At 39.1% G+C, this 13,636-nt stretch overlaps 1 protein-coding gene across 5 annotated transcripts in view; it reads left to right on the forward strand.

Moving 5' to 3' along the window:
* Positions 1-13,636, forward strand: part of HUWE1 (HECT, UBA and WWE domain containing E3 ubiquitin protein ligase 1) — a 155,656-nt gene that overhangs the window by 92,907 nt on the left and 49,113 nt on the right. For all 5 annotated transcript variants that reach the window (XM_069463120.1, XM_069463116.1, XM_069463118.1 and 2 more), the window contains 8 exons: positions 1,470-1,661; positions 6,507-6,723; positions 7,382-7,504; positions 8,035-8,272; positions 9,023-9,253; positions 10,532-10,654; positions 11,163-11,258; positions 11,833-12,102. In XM_069463120.1, the coding sequence (XP_069319221.1) occupies positions 1,470-1,661; positions 6,507-6,723; positions 7,382-7,504; positions 8,035-8,272; positions 9,023-9,253; positions 10,532-10,654; positions 11,163-11,258; positions 11,833-12,102 (1,490 nt within the window). The remainder of the gene's footprint in view (positions 1-1,469; positions 1,662-6,506; positions 6,724-7,381; positions 7,505-8,034; positions 8,273-9,022; positions 9,254-10,531; positions 10,655-11,162; positions 11,259-11,832; positions 12,103-13,636) is intronic.

A 13,636-nucleotide genomic window follows, 5' to 3' on the forward strand; every position in this document is an offset into this window, starting at 1 on the left:
AGACAGTGCTGCTTTAGAAACTTTTTTTATGTTATCTCACAATAAAAATTCCAGATTACAATAAGCAGAAATCATGCACAATCTTCTGACTCTAATGCAACAAACCTAAAATTAATAAAAGCAGCTTTCAAGAAAGTATTTTCTCCTGTGTTCTATATCAAGGAGGAAATAAAAATTAATAAACTACTAAGAAAATAAGGAAGATAATTCTTGATATAAAAATATATCAGATATGCTTAAAACTTGGACTGAAATTACTAAGCAGGAAATTTCTTTTTTTTTTTTTGAGACAGAGTCTTGCTTTGTTGCCCAGGCTAGAGTGAGTGCCGTGGCGTCAGCCTAGCTCACAGCAACCTCAAACTCCTGGGCTTAAGCGATCCTACTGCCTCAGCCTCCCAAGTAGCTGGGACTACAGGCATGCGCCACCACGCCCGGCTAATTTTTTCTATATATATTTTTAGTCGGCCAGCTAATTTCTTTCTATTTTTAGTAGAGATGGGGTCTCGCTCTTGCTCAGACTGGTCTTGAACTCCTGACCTTGAGCGATCCACCCGCCTCGGCCTCCCAGAGTGCTAGGATTACAGGCGTGAGCCACCGCGCCCGGCCACTAATCAGGAAATTTCTAAGGAATAAAGATAAAGCAGACATAGCTTATGAACCAATAAATGAGGACTTTCATATACAGCAGCTGGTTATTATAGGCATAGGATAGAATCAATAAACTACACACAAACCTCTGACAAAATGAGAATCTCAAATTTAGTCAAAATATACCAATTTTAACTTAAGAGTAAAATAATTTACTAGGAACTGAGAGTGAAATTAGATTCACTGTTAAAGAATTGCCTCTCCTATGTTTTTCCAGCAATTTCTTTAACACATTTAGCAAAGGTAACTAAGTTTCTACATAATTTTTTCAGAACATTAAGAAGAAAACTTAGCGGCTTGTTTATAAAGTTTGCATGAAGCTGATTCTTAGCTCTAGGAGCACCCCCCCCCCAAAAAAAATGACATCTCGCATTAATATGCAGAATTCTTAAATGCTAGGAAATAGAATTCTCCAGTGGTAATCTGTGATGTTCAATTTGAATTTATTAACAAACTATAACATTCTAACAGGGCAGCCACATAGACAGCATCAGACACCGTGTACACTATATGTGAATGGTACCTCCTGGGTTGTGCTGTGCCCACAACAGTCCTCTAAGGTAGCCATGGGTTAAAACTATTCATATACTCTCATTTGAAGATGTCAGCATTAGCTACTTAGTAGAGCTACAAACAGAGGTACATATCAGTATAGTATTTTGGTTATGTTTGTTTTTTATTTTATTTTTTTTCAAATTTAGGAAGTCATGGAATTTAAAGAGTAACGAACACCATAGCTCTTTCTTGGGACTCTTCAGAACAAGGAACCAGGTAAGTTCTGGCTCTACGTGGTCTTATTGCTCCCCTCTTAATGTCTGCAGATGGGGAACAGGATGGAACAGCTGGAAGTATGGATGCTTCTACCCAGGGCTTATTGGAAGGCATTGGCCTAGATGGTGACACATTGGCTCCCATGGAGACAGATGAACCTACTGCTTCAGACTCTAAAGGCAAATCTAAAATCACACCAGCCATGGCTGCCAGAATCAAGCAAATCAAGCCTTTGTTGTCAGGTGAGTGATTCTCTTCTTTCTACTCCCTTTTCTGGCTTTCAGAGCCTTAATCATTCCTCAAACAGATTATGTTGAAAAGGCTGTGTTGTTTTGTTTAAGGAAGTTTAAAACATTTGTGACTCATTTTCAGGTGTACTTTGTTGAGTGCCTACTATGTGACAGGCTCTGTACTAGCTGCTAAGGATACAGAGATGAGAGAATCCCTTCCTGGGAGCCATGTCTGCCCTCCCTTCTTTAATTCCTTCTTCCTACTCATTCTTCAACTATTGCAGATAGCTTCTGCTCCTTCCATCCCAGTGAAATGTCTCACCAAGGTACCTATAACCTCCTTATTGCTAAGTCCACTGAATACTTTTCAGTTCCCTTCTTACTTGTTTGCAGCATGATAGTTGACCCATCATCTCCTTCTATAAATACTCTTCCCTTGGGTTTTGTGTTATTAAGCTGTCCTAATTTCCTGTTAACAGGCTACCCCACCCAGTCTCCTCTTCCTTTTTCTGTCCCTTAAACATAGCTGGTAAATGATAGTCTGGTGTTTTATTAAAGTCAGTCTGGCAGCTCTGTGGAAACTATATTGGCAGGATACACAAGTACATTAAAGACGTGCACTGATCTGTTGCCATCTTTTGCCCTTTATCGTGATTTCAGTGTTCGGGGAACCTATTTTGTATGTTTCTCAGTAGTTGCCACTTTCAAACACCTCAATATAGAGGAAAGTGAAGAAAATTCCTGGGAATCTTGGGCCCTGCTCAAAAACAAACAGAAAATAGCCTTTGTTGTTTACCTTTATTATCTTAAATTCGCATGAATTTTACATTTTACTTTTAATTGTTTACTTCTTCATTTGTTTTAATTTGAAAGACTTCTAACACCCCAAATTGAAGTAAAAATGTCCATCTAAGAAGATGTTCATGTTTATCTCTCCTTGCTTTGTTACACCTCTTTAACCTTGGAGCATTCAGGGATTTCTGTGTGGGCCCAGTCCATGCATTTGATGTCTGTTTCTTTGTGGTTACTGGCCTTTTATTTTCCTCTTGTCCTTGGACTACATTTGAGCCACTTTGCTGTCTGTTCACCTGAAAGCAGTGTTGAGAAAATGTAAACCTAATGTTTGGATATATTTTCCCATTGATTTGAATTCATTAAGTTTTCAGAGTCTAGGTATACCCAACCTCCAGCCAGGTGATACATCTACCTATCTGTATCCTGTTCCCTAATTAGGATTAAGAAATTGTACTTTGGATGGAATAGGAAGAAGACAGGACTGTTTCCTTCTTCATATGCTGTATTCATCTGAGCTTCTTACTAAGTTTGAGCAGCATGTATGATGCCAGCTCAAGCAAAGTCATTTTTTACATAGTGGGTTCATATGTGCATGTACATCCTGACAAGACATGCAGTTGACCCTTGAACAGCTTTGGGATTAGGGGCACCAACACCCCATCCCCAGTCTGCATGCGTGCACAGTCAAATCCACATATAACTTTTGACTATTCTAAAACTTAACTACTGATAGCCTACCTGTTGACTGGAAGCCTTAATGATAACATAAACAGTCGATTAACACATATTTTGTATGTTGTATGTACTAATACTGTTTTCTTACAGTAAATTAAGCTAGAGAAAAGAAAATGTTATTAAGAAAATCATAAGGAAGAGAAAATATATTTACTATTTATTAAGTAGAAATGAATCTTCATAAAGGTCTTCATCTTCAAGTTGAGTAGGCTGAGGAAGAGGAAGGGTTGGTCCTGCTATTTCAGGTGGCAGAGGCTGAAGAGGTGTGGAGATGAAAGGGAAGGCCTAAGAGGTATGCACACTCAGAGTAACTTTATAGAAATACATTGTAATTTCTCTCTGACATTTGCTTTTTCATTTCTCTAAAAATGTTTCTATATGATACCAATCCTTCTTCCACCGTTTGCTTTAGTTTCAGTGCCTATATCATAGAAGGGTCCATGTCTTTAAAGAAGTCAAAAGCCATCTTGAGTAATCAGGACCCTTCTGCCAGATTATCTAATGTCAGTTTGTTTTCTGACACTGCTTCGTCATCTAAGTGTTCTTCCTCATCATCAAGCACTGATTTAGAAGCACTTGTTTCCATCAAGTTATCTTCTGTTAATTCATCCAGTGTGGTATCTATTAGGTCCTGAATTTCTCTAAGATCCGTGTCTTGAAACCCTTCACCTCCCACCTTCTTTGCCATATTCACAATCTCTTTTGTGATTTCCTTGATTGGCTCTGTTGTAAATCCCGTGAAGTCATGTGCAATATCTTGGACACAGTTTTCTCCAGGAATTTATTATTTCTCTCTTTGATGGCTTTTTCTGTAATAATAAAGGCATCTTCAGTGGTGTGATCCTTCCAGATTTTCATGATCTCTGTATCAAGGTTCTTTTCCATGCCTTGACAATCCTTTCTACAGAATAAGTACTATGTGTAATAACCTTAAAAATCCTTGTAACCCCCGATCTAGAGGCTCAGTTAGAGATGTTGTCTTGGCAACATAGACCACTGTGACACCTTCAATGTTGAACTCATGGGGATTCTGGGTAGCCAGGGCCATTATCTAATATCAAAAGAACTTTAAAAGCCATCCTTTACTGGCAAGATAGTTTCTAACTTCAGGGACAAAGCATCAATTGAACCAGTCCAATAAAAGTGTTCTCGTTGTCCAGGTCTTCTTACACAACCAAAAGACTAGCAGCTAGTGTTTATCTTGTCCCTTCAAGGCTCCAGGGTTAACAGATTTTTAGATAAGGGCAGCCCTGATCATAAGCCTGACTGCATTTGCACAAAACAGTAGATTTAGCCTATCCCTTCCTGCCTTAAATTCTGGTGCTCACTTTTTCTCACTAATAAATGTCTTTTGTGTCCTTTTCTTTTTTCCAGAATAGAGCACTTTGCTCTGTATTTAAAAACCTGTTGGAGCAGGTATCCTTTCTCCTCAGTGATTTCTTAATAGCATCTGGGATCTCAACTACTGCCTGTTGATTGGCTGGCAGATGCTAATCCTCCTGTTTTCTTGACATTCAAGCCAAATCAGTCTCTCTCTAAAAATTATCAAACCATCCTTTGCTGCATTAAATTCTCTAGCTTTTCATCCTTCACCTTTTTGCTTTGTCATTTAATGACTTCACCTTTTCTCAAATCATATGAGCTTTGAGAAATTCCACCCACATAAAAGCTGTATTTTCAATATGTAATTAAAAGGTATTTGTGCAAAAAAAAAAGGCAAAATTTTCCCATCTGCTGCAGCACTGGCTTCACAAATTTCCTTTTCTCTCTTTGTTAAAGTGGTTCTTAAACTAGAGTCATTTATCTTAAAATGATGGGTAGTCACAGCTACAGACCTCAATCTAGGGTACATACTAACTTTTTCTCAGAATGTCATGACCTTTCTCTGCTTCTTGGGAGCACTTCTAGTACATCACTAGCGGCACTTCGTATGGGTCTTGGTGTTGTTTAACCTTTACAGTATTGCAGTAAACACAACGAAAAATACACAAGAACTGTAGAAGATTACTTTTTACTGCGATACACAGTTTGCTGACATGGAGTGCTTTAAGTGGCTACTCATGACCCTTGAGCTTACTATCAATAAAGGTGGCTATGAAATTTTACAGTGGTATACAATATGTACTACAGTTGATTTTACACAGTTACAACTTAATACTGCATCTTTACATTTGTTTTACATTTCTCTACTGCGAATGTCGCCGCGTATGGTCTGTGTTTGTGTTTTTGATAAATTTTAACTTTGTAAAATATGTTTGTATATATTTTATGGTAGTAAATGATAAAATAGGTTAGTATCTGCATGTATTCTATGCATTCATGACACACCTAACTTTTTAAAATTTTTTCAATATTTCTAGGCTACACAGTTCATCTGGGAATTTTTTCAAATTGTCACGAATCTCCAAAAAATTTTATCATATATTTATTGAAACAAATTGCATATACATGGGCCCATGCAATTCAAACCTGTATTGTTCAAGGGTTGATTATGCTTTGATTCAGGCCTAGCCCTTCTTGTCTCTGGATAATGATGGAATAATGTTTATTTCAAAAAAATGCTACAGCAGCACTTTCATTTATGATTTTGAGAGTAATAAATATACATTATAGAAATTAAAAAGTACATTAAATGTTTAAAGAAAATCTGGAGACTACCCAAATACAATGTTTGGGCTTGGTTTTTTTCCCTTTTTTATGTATTTCCTTTTACGTATGTTTATATTTATTCTGCCCTTTTTGGTTTCATAGTATTAAAAAGCATCCTAATAAGATGAAACTTTGAAATGTTTATAATCTAATTTCTTAATAAGCTACTTGTAAACATTTTATGCTTTTTCTAGCAGTCTTTCGTTCCTTTGAGACTATTTCATGTTGTGATCAGACAACATATAATATATATGATCTTTTCTGGTGTAAGTGGCTAAATAAACATTGGTCATTGTTAAAGTTCTCTATAGGCATTTTAAGTGACTCCATAATTCAGTAGATGTATCATTTGCTTAATCAGTGCACATTGCCATATTGCTTCTACAAAGGTAGTTTCTGTTTATACTTCCTCTAACAGTGTGAGTGCTTATTTGTCTTTTACATTTGTTACATATTGAGTGCCAGCATACTTCTGTGTCTCCTACCCAAAAGAGTCTTTTGTTTCTTGTGAAACTTCCTTTTTGGTGGATTATCCTATGTAGAGACAAATTTAGTGTTTCCTAGGAGGGTTGTAAGAGAACGTGGTGAGTCGCAAAAATGTATTAACAGTAATGTGTCTGTTGTAGTGAAACCGTTCTGAGAACACTGTACAGCTTTATTCTGACTTCTCCGTTCCAGCTTCCTCCAGATTAGGTCGAGCACTTGCTGAGCTATTTGGGCTCCTTGTTAAACTTTGTGTGGGGTCTCCTGTCCGCCAGAGAAGGAGCCATCATGCTGCCAGCACCACTACAGCGCCAACACCCGCTGCTCGGTCAACAGCCTCAGCCCTCACTAAGCTCCTCACAAAGGGCTTGTCTTGGCAGCCTCCACCATATACACCTACTCCTCGCTTCAGGTAAGGTTCTATTTGAGATGCAGGGACTAAAAAGTTGTAATACAAAGAATATAATATTCCTATTCTACTTAAGCAGGAGTGATCCACTAAATTAGAGAACATAGAAGTGCCTTGTTTACTCCAGAAAGTAAAGTGTGAGGTACTTGTTTTGGTTGTACCTAGTATAGAACATGGGAAATTTTAAAAGCATTTGCAGTAAAACTGCATTTAAGTAACTTTATACAGGTTGAGTATCTGTTATCTGAAATGCTTGGGACCAGAAGTGTTTTGGATTTTGAAGTTTTTTTTTTAAATTTTGGAACATTTGTAGAACACATACTAGTTGAACATCCCTAATTTGAAAATCCAAAATCTGAAATGCTCCAGTGAACATTTCCTTTTGAGCTTCACGTCATCACTCAAAAACTTTCAGGTTTTGGAGCATTTCAAATTTTGGATGTTCAGATTAGGGATATTAAACCTGTATTCCTTACTAGATGAAAGAATTTTTTTGCCTTTGAAATTTTAATAACCATGCTAGTCACCCATCTACCTTCCAGTCAGTCCATCAGTCACTTCAGTTTGTTGTTAAATTTTACTCTTGGCTTTTACACGAATTTCTCATTGCTTTTGTGTCTGCCTCAGAGAAGGTTAAATTTTTGCTTTTTCCTCTTTTCAGGCTAACATTCTTCATCTGTTCAGTTGGTTTCACATCCCCAATGCTGTTTGATGAGAGGAAGTATCCGTACCACCTCATGCTGCAAAAATTTCTCTGCTCTGGAGGCCACAATGCTCTATTTGAGTAAGGATCGAGTTGCTTCACAGAGAAGCATTTCTTGGAGTTTGGTCTTTTGTGTGTGTCTTACCAGCCTACTGCTAAGTACCCTATCTTGTGACATACATATAGCCATTAGTTGTATCCTTCCATGTTCTGGAAATTGGCCATATGTATCTCCATTTTCTTTGTAGGGTGGGATTTAGCCTTCCCTAGAGGTGTGTTTGTAAGGGTTTCTGCTTTTCCTCATTTGGCTTCTAGTACCCACTGTGCATTTTTTTAATAGACATGTCTTTTGCTGTTATTTCTCTGGATATAATAATTTTTCTACTTTTCTTGGTCAGAAGATTCTAAGCTGAGTTTCACTGCTTTGGAGGAGGTGAGGTTAAGGCTTTAAAAAAATAAAAATGATAATTGTTGGACATTTTGGAAATAATAGCTCTAAGAGGAAGGACATGTAATACCAAGGTAGAGATTAGGGACCTTTTAAATGTAAACTCTCCCTCAATCTAAAATGCTAATACTCTCTCTCCATACTTTTTCTTATTTGAATTTAGAACTTTCAACTGGGCTTTATCCATGGGAGGCAAAGTTCCTGTTTCTGAGGGATTAGAACATTCAGACTTGCCTGATGGCACAGGAGAATTCCTAGATGCCTGGCTTATGCTGGTGGAGAAGATGGTGAATCCCACCACGGTGCTTGAATCTCCGCATTCACTGCCTGCCAAATTGCCTGGAGGTGTCCAGAACTTTCCACAATTCAGTGCCCTCCGCTTCCTTGTGGTAACTCAGAAAGTGAGTATTTGCCATTCTAAACCCAAGAGATATTTCTCATGCTATCTAGATAATTCCCACTCTCCTTTGTTCTTCTTAATGGAAGAATGTGATTACTGAGGAAACATTGGATCCTATTCCCAAATAGGGCTGCCTTACAGAAGGGAATAGAGAGACCATTTGAGGATTTTTCATGGTTTAAACATTTGAACTGGGCCGGACGCGGTGGCTCACGCCTGTAATCCTAGCACTCTGGGAGGCCGAGGTGGGCGGATCGTTTGAGCTCAGGAGTTCGAGACCAGCCTGAGCAAGAGCGAGACCCCATCTCTACTAAAAATAGAAAGAAATTATATGGACAGCTAAAAATATATATAGAAAAAAATTAGCCAGGCATGGTGGTGCATGCCTGTAGTCCCAGCTACTCGGGAGGCTGAGACAGGAGGATCGCTTGAGCTCAGGAGTTTGAGGTTGCTGTGAGCTAGGCTGATGCCACGGCACTCACTCTAGCCTGGGCAACAGAGTGAGACTCTGTCTCAAAAAAAAAATAAAAAATAAAAAAAATAAACATTTGAACTGTAAACTTCAGATTGGTACTTTCAGGTTGAATTAAATGCCGCTACTCGGTGCTTGCGTAGGGCTCCTCGTGCTGGCCTAGGATTTTGTTGTTGGCACTAATTGTGGTAGGACTGTCCCATAGGTCTTTAACTTATTCTTCCTGAGTCTTTGAATTGGGGCAAAATGATCTCCACGCACTTTCCAAATGACTTATAGGCAGCCTTTACGTGCATCAAGAACCTTTGGAACCGGAAACCCCTAAAAGTGTATGGCGGGCGAATGGCTGAATCCATGCTGGCCATTCTGTGCCACATCCTCCGAGGAGAACCTATGATTCGAGAGAAACTGAGTAAAGACAAGGAGGGGTCTCGAGGAGAAGAGGATGCAGGACAAGAGGAAGGTGGCTCCCGCCGGGAACCTCAAGTCAACCAGCAACAGCTGCAACAGGTAGGGTGCTTGCTGTCTTTATACTCCAGGGCCCAGACTTTGCACTCAGTGGTGTGCAGTGCTTGTGGGTTTTATAAGTTCATATGCCACTAAATGCCGGGTCACATTAACCAGGAGACAGTTTAAATTTAGTCCCTCTCAGCATTTTTTTCTCCTGAGGAATGCTGGAGTGTACTCCTATGCTCTGCACAGGTAATAGATTTATGTCCTTCCAAGCATGTTGATTAGTACTGGGCCTCTTACAGTATTCTCAGTAGCCTGCTGCTGCCACGTTCTTTAGAAGCAAACTTCTTGGCTACTTTCTGGTTAACCTGTAAAAGGAAGAGATATTGTAACCCAGATTTATTCTTAAACAAGAGCTTTCTGAAACCTTAGTCACCTATAAATCTGTTGTTTTCACCTTCAAATAAATGTATAAGCCACATTTTGAAAATTGGAGGCTAGAAGGGAGTAAGGAAAAAGGCATGTAAGATCCTGCCACTTCAATCTTAAAGAGCATTTTAGCATTTTTTTCCTGGAATTTGTATGTATGTATGTTCTCTTTATGTCTAAAGTCCTAGTCAAATCTGTCCTCTATATATGCACACCTCTTTTTTTATTATAAACCTTGAGAAATTTGGAAAGTACAGCAAAGTATTTTTAAAAGGCATTATAATGTCACCACAGAGGATAATCATTGTCTTCTTTTTCACATTAGTTTTATGCCTAATTTTTACACAGTTAACATCAAGCAATATGTAGACTTCTAGTCATTAAATTTTTTTTTTTACTATTTACTAGTCACTCTTTAATTGTTGGTTATTAATTTTCTTATGGTTTGATGTTGTAATGCTGTGGTGTATACTTTCCTTATGTACATCTCATGATTTCCTGGTAGTAGAATTCCTGGGTCAGTTTTTTCAGGTATTTGCTCTGTTGCCAGTTTGTTTTCCACAATATTGGGACCAATTTATGCTTCTGTGTATGAATCTCAGTCTTTTAATCATGATAATCCTGTTAATTCTAATAACCATCTATCCTCCTCCCCCATTTTCTTAAAGGATGGAATTGGGAATCCCTTGGCTCCCTGCCCCTATGCTTATAATGTTTGAGTGCTGTAGAAGCACTAAATAGTAAGGATTGTTCATGTTACCTACCTGCCCTAGCTCATAAAAGTTCTCAGTTCATATGAAGTTAGAGGAACCTGTTTCCATCTTGAAAACGTTTTTTTTTTCCTTCTTAAAATGCATTTGGATTTCTCTGATAATGTAGTGCTGAGCTATTGCATTCTTTTTGTAGCTCATGGACATGGGCTTTACAAGGGAACATGCCATGGAGGCCCTGTTGAACACCAGTACCATGGAGCAGGCCACAGAGTACCTTCTAACCCACCCTCCTCCAATCATGGGAGGAGTTGTTCGGGTGAGTTGGTTCAGGAGCTATGATTTTCCAGGGTGTTGGTTTGGCTACTGATAGCCTTTTCTTCCTTATCCTTCTGTCACTGGTCTTCCTTTCTATAAACTACTTCTCCATGCCAGTATTTTTTTTTCATAATAACTCTCGAAACTCCAGAGTGTTATGACCAGAGTTTCCTATACCCCAGCCATGCAAGTTTACTGGACGTGGTTTGTGGAAGAAGCCACACAGTCAGAAAGCAATATTAGAGGCACACTCTTCTAAGATGCAGAATAGGTGGTCACATTGAAGCCACCCTCCTACACTTAATTTTCATTGTGATTTTTTTTCCCCCTCTGTTCTTGCAGTGATCAAGTAAGCCTAGTTGGGTTTGACTATAGAGAGGAGCATTTGGAGCCCCTTCCCCTCTCTTAAGCTTGAGCATAAGATGTCTGATTCCCTGTGAGTTGGGGTGACCTCGTTGTATTTGTTTTGGATATATGTCATTACTGGATTTTCTGTTATTGTTCTGTAGGATCTTAGCATGTCTGAAGAGGACCAGATGATGAGAGCAATTGCTATGTCTCTGGGACAGGATATTCCAATGGATCAAAGGGCGGAGTCACCTGAGGTAACTAGGAAATGACATCCAAAAGAGCTTGGCACATAAATCTTAGTATTCTGAGACCATTGTGCTACTACTACAAAGTAATTGGTGGAATTACCACGAGAAAAAGACACGATGTACTCATTCTTCCCAACCTTTCCATCCGTCTTTGAGCTACCTTGTACTGACCCGAAGCTTTAGGTGAAACAGATGAAGCATTAATCCTTACTGTCTAATAGAGACCTGAAGTGTACTTGGTAGTACCATTAGGCCAAACTTGGCTGTGTACTCCTAGATAATAATTACTTTAACAAACTGGCCAAGAATATAGGACGATGTCTAGAAATGATTTTATGAGAGGTGGTGTAGAATGCTGCAAACAAATTGACAGTGCTTTGTGATGTTTGAAGTGTCCCTCCCTGTCTTACCTTAATCTGGGTGGCTGCCCTCATATTCCACACCCTGGATAAAAGTATCAACTGTCTGAGGAGAGAGTAGAGAGTATTCATATGGTGAGGCAGATACATTCTCAGAGTCCCCCTTATCTTTCCACCTTCACCTCTTCTATGTATTATCACTCTTCCTTCCCTGCTTCTAGGAGGTTGCCTGCCGAAAGGAGGAAGAGGAACGGAAAGCTCGGGAAAAGCAGGAAGAGGAAGAGGCTAAATGTCTAGAGAAGTTCCAGGATGCTGACCCATTGGACCAAGATGAGCTGCACACTTTCACAGATACCATGTTGCCAGGCTGCTTCCACCTTCTTGATGAGCTGCCGGACACAGTGTACCGTGTATGTGATCTGATCATGACAGCCATCAAACGTAATGGAGCAGACTATCGTGACATGATTCTGAAGCAAGTAGTCAATCAGGTAAATTCTCAAGGGGCCAGAAGGGGGGCGTATATGAAGTGATTTGCTTGTCTGCCTTCTATCAAAACCTGATTTCTGAAAAATCTATTTTTGCTTTCTAACCCAATATGGGTATATTCTGTCTTTGAATTCTTTTGATCTGGTAATCGAGCTCTTCACTGAATATTTACCAAAACAGTGGATTAACTATGTCACAAAAGGTCTTTGAAAGGGACAAAGCTCTCTTTTTCTAGTTTTCAGTTAGAGTTACCTAAAATGTCCAAAATGTATCTTACTCTTAAGCCAAGTTAGGCTCCCTGGACTAACAGTGAATAGATACTTTTCTTCCTATGTAAGAACACTTTAACAAAGGAGTCCGCATCCTGATGAATACTTGTGCCCCGGTGTCTTAGTCCATTTGTATTGCTATAAAGGAATACCTGAGGCTAGGTAAAGAGGTTTATTTGGCTCACACTTGTGTAGGCTGTATAAGAAGCATGACCCTGGCATCTGCTTCTGGTAAGGAGCTGAGAAAGCCTCCACTCATGGCGGAAGACAGAGAGAGAGCAGGTGTGTCACATGGCAAGAGGGAGCAAGAGGTGGGGGCTGCCATGCTCTTTTTTTTTTTTTTTTTTTTTTTTTTGAGACAGAGTCTCACTCTGTTGCCCAGGCTAGAGTGAGTGCCGTGGCATCAGCCTAGCTCACAGCAATCTCAAACTCCTGAGCTCAAGGGATCCTCCTGTCTCAGCCTCCCGAGTAGCTGGGACTACAGGCATGCGCCACCATGCCCGGCTAATTTTTTCTATATATATTTTTAGCTGTCCATATAATTTCTTTCTATTTTTAGTAGAGATGGGGTCTCGCTCTTGCTCAGGCTGGTCTCGAACTTCTGAGCTCAAACGATCCGCCCACCTCGGCCTCCCAGAGTGCTAGGATTACAGGCGTGAGCCACCGCGCCCGGCCTGCCATGCTCTTTTAAACAACCAGTTTACAGAGCTCATACTATGAGAAAGACACCAAGCCATTTGTGAAGAATCCACCCCCATAATCCAAACATCATCTACTAGGCCCCACGTCCAGCACTGGGGATCAATAGAGGGGACAAACCATAATTAACTTCATTATGAAATTAATAGTAATGCTAATTGTAGACGTATAGTATAAGAAAGAAATTATCCTCAATCCCCACACCCAGACATAACCAGTTAAACATTTTGGTTATATTTCCTTTATTATTTTTTAGTCAATCTATTTATGTATTTAAGTCATTGGAATCTTGTTTTATGTAATTTTTAAGCCTGGAAGCAGGGAAAGAAATCAAAAAGGAATAGCCTTTTTAGTTGGACTATGTACACATAACTTTTAATACATGGAAACATCTTGACAGTAAAGGAAAACTGGATAAAATATTTTTCACAGAAAAGTTTAGTATCTTTTTATTAAGACCTTATGCAAATTATTTTAAGAAAACTAAAACCTTAATAGAAATGAGCAGTGATATCAAATTCATTACAAGAAATTTAATATGCAAACTAAAACGAGACTAATCTTTCTA

The sequence above is a fragment of the Eulemur rufifrons genome, chromosome 30 (genome assembly GCF_041146395.1).
Source record: "Eulemur rufifrons isolate Redbay chromosome 30, OSU_ERuf_1, whole genome shotgun sequence".
NCBI lineage: Eukaryota > Metazoa > Chordata > Mammalia > Primates > Lemuridae > Eulemur > Eulemur rufifrons.